The sequence below is a fragment of the Acanthisitta chloris genome, unplaced genomic scaffold, assembly GCF_000695815.1.
Source record: "Acanthisitta chloris isolate BGI_N310 unplaced genomic scaffold, ASM69581v1 scaffold2840, whole genome shotgun sequence".
Classification (NCBI taxonomy): Eukaryota; Metazoa; Chordata; class Aves; order Passeriformes; family Acanthisittidae; genus Acanthisitta; species Acanthisitta chloris.
The window spans coordinates 21,164-23,512 of NW_008652020.1; the positions used below are offsets into that span (position 1 = coordinate 21,164).

At 48.3% G+C, this 2,349-nt stretch overlaps 1 protein-coding gene across 1 annotated transcript in view; it reads right to left on the reverse strand.

The window, feature by feature from the left end:
- ADRA1A (adrenoceptor alpha 1A) overlaps window positions 1-1,496 on the reverse strand; it is an 8,192-nt gene extending 6,696 nt beyond the window's left edge. The window contains exon 1 of the mRNA XM_009075359.1: window positions 614-1,496. Coding sequence (XP_009073607.1) covers window positions 614-1,496 — 883 coding nt within the window. The remainder of the gene's footprint in view (window positions 1-613) is intronic.
- Window positions 1,497-2,349: the final 853 nt, after the last annotated feature.

The window sequence follows — 2,349 nt, forward strand, 5'->3', positions numbered from 1 at the left end:
CAGCAGGTTTCCACAACAGATGAGCTGGAAGGAGCCTCAGTGCTGCTCCTGACTGCTCATAGGGCAAATTGAAAACTACGTTCGTTTCCTTTGGGGTGTGGTATCTCACGCTGTGTATTTCATAACAGGGAGCTGATTTTTTTTCCCTTATAGTGGGAAGAATTAGTGCTGAGCACTCCAGGAGATCTGGCCCCAAGTCTGTGAACAGCTCCTTTGACCCTGAGTGCATTGATGTCTTGACCTTTGGTATATTGACATCACCTGAAAAACTGTCTGCAAACAGAGATATAAACACACAAACCCCTACAGACATTGTTTCTATAGCAGAGTTGGTCAGAAAAATCTGTGCTAGCTCAGGAGTATTTTCTATATGCAAAAAATGCTAAATCCTTTCCCTGGTTTCCAGAACTTTGTTTCTCCTCACCAGAGAGATTTTGTTCCATTTGAGACTTTCATTTTTTCACGCTCACTGCTTTGTGATGGTGAGTGCTTTGTTTTTGACAGATGTGCAAGAGGAAATTGTTCCCTGGGAGCTTTCTGCCCAGCGTTATCCAGGCAGGCTCAGCCCCAGCTCTCCCTCCGGGGCAGGAGGGAGAGGATTTGCTTTACTTACCAAGAGGCATTACTACAAAAAATGGTAGCCAGCAGAGAACAAAGCAGCCCACAACTATTCCCAGGGTCTTGGCAGCTTTCTTTTCCCTGGAGAACTTGAGGAGACGCACTGAGAAGTGATGTTTGCTCTTGGGGTTGGACGTGGAGCCACTTGTTTCGGGAGCGTTTTTCCGATGGATCCGTAGGGTCACTTCTTCCGAGTCAGATTTCTCTGTCTTCATCCCAGAAGTCAGCCCTTTGTTTTCCCTTTTGGCCACCACGTACACCCTGCAGTACATCACCAAGATAATAGTCAGGGGGAGGTAGAAGGAGCCCAGAGCAGAGAACAGGACGTAGCCAGGCTCCTCGGTGATTTGGCAGATGGTCTCGTCTTCTGGTGCTGGTTCCTTCCAGCCAAAGAGAGGCCCAATGGAGATCACCAGAGACAGTGCCCAGACACAGAGCAGTGCCAGCAGTCCCCTCTTCTCTGTCACGATGCTGGGGTACCTCAGGGGGTAGCTCACCCCGATGTACCTGTCGATGGAGATGATACAGAGGCTCATGATGGAAGCAGTGCAGCAAAGCACGTCAACTGCTGCCCAAATGTTGCAGAAGATCCTCCCAAAGGCCCAGTAGCCCAAAATCTCCATAGTAGCCGAGAAGGGCAGGACAGTGGAAGTCAGGAGGAGGTCAGCTACAGCCAGGTTAATGATGTAATAGTGGGTCACGCTCTGGAGGTGTCTGTGACAGGCTACGGAGAGGATAACCAGAATGTTACCCAACACCCCAAAAATAATCAGCCCCCCTAGAATAACACCCAGCAAAATGGCCTTTGGGATGTTCACGGGCCCCACAGAGTGGGTGCAGTTGGAGCAGTCGGAGGAGTTTCCAGGGAGGAAAGCCATGGCCAGTGGCTGCTAACGTCCACGCGAGGCTCTGTACTTCTCCCCTTCCAGGCAGAAACCGTGATGAGATCAGCTCCTGGAAGGTCCTACAGGGAACCTTTTCCTGGATTTGCTGGGGAAAAGAGTTTTTAAGAATGTCTTAGAAGTGCAGCAGCAGGAACAAAGAGAAAGATCCAGAAACATATTAGGAAACTTACCTTTGTTCCGAAGTTTTCACCATTATAGCACAGTCAAGAGCCATCGTTTCTGAGGGAAATTTAGTTCCCCTTGCATTTTCTTGGCTTGCAGAAGAGAGGTTATGCAAAACTGAGAAATATTGGAGCTGCAGGTTAAAATCATTTCTGCCTTTTTGGGAAAGTTTCAATATTTAAGTAACATAAATATTCCAAATAGTCTCAAACTTAAGTTTCACCTGAGAGGAAATCACTGATGCTTTTAATTGCCTTGTGGCAGTCCTGATTCTGCCTTAAAATTGGCTTAGAATCCTGATGGGTGGAGATTGCTGCTGTGTGTGCTCAGCAGTTCCATTTGAGATACCTGTCAGCACCCGTCGTCAGGAGCTGCACTGTCAGTCAAACTTCTCTGTGCATGGAGCAGTTGGCAGTTGAGGTCCTGGGCTGGGATTAAAGTTCATTTACAGCAGCTTCTGGCTTTCTCTGAAGGGAGGAGTGAAGTTTGCCATGTACACAGTGCCTGCTCTTGTGCTCTGTGCAGATCATCACCCCCTGAAGAAGACAAAACCATGAACAATATGAGTCCCAGAAGCAACACTTGCTGCTATGGTTCCCATATAAGAATAGACCAGGAGGCTATTTTAGGGAGCCTTCCTCAGGCTGGCTCCAGCCACTGGAAC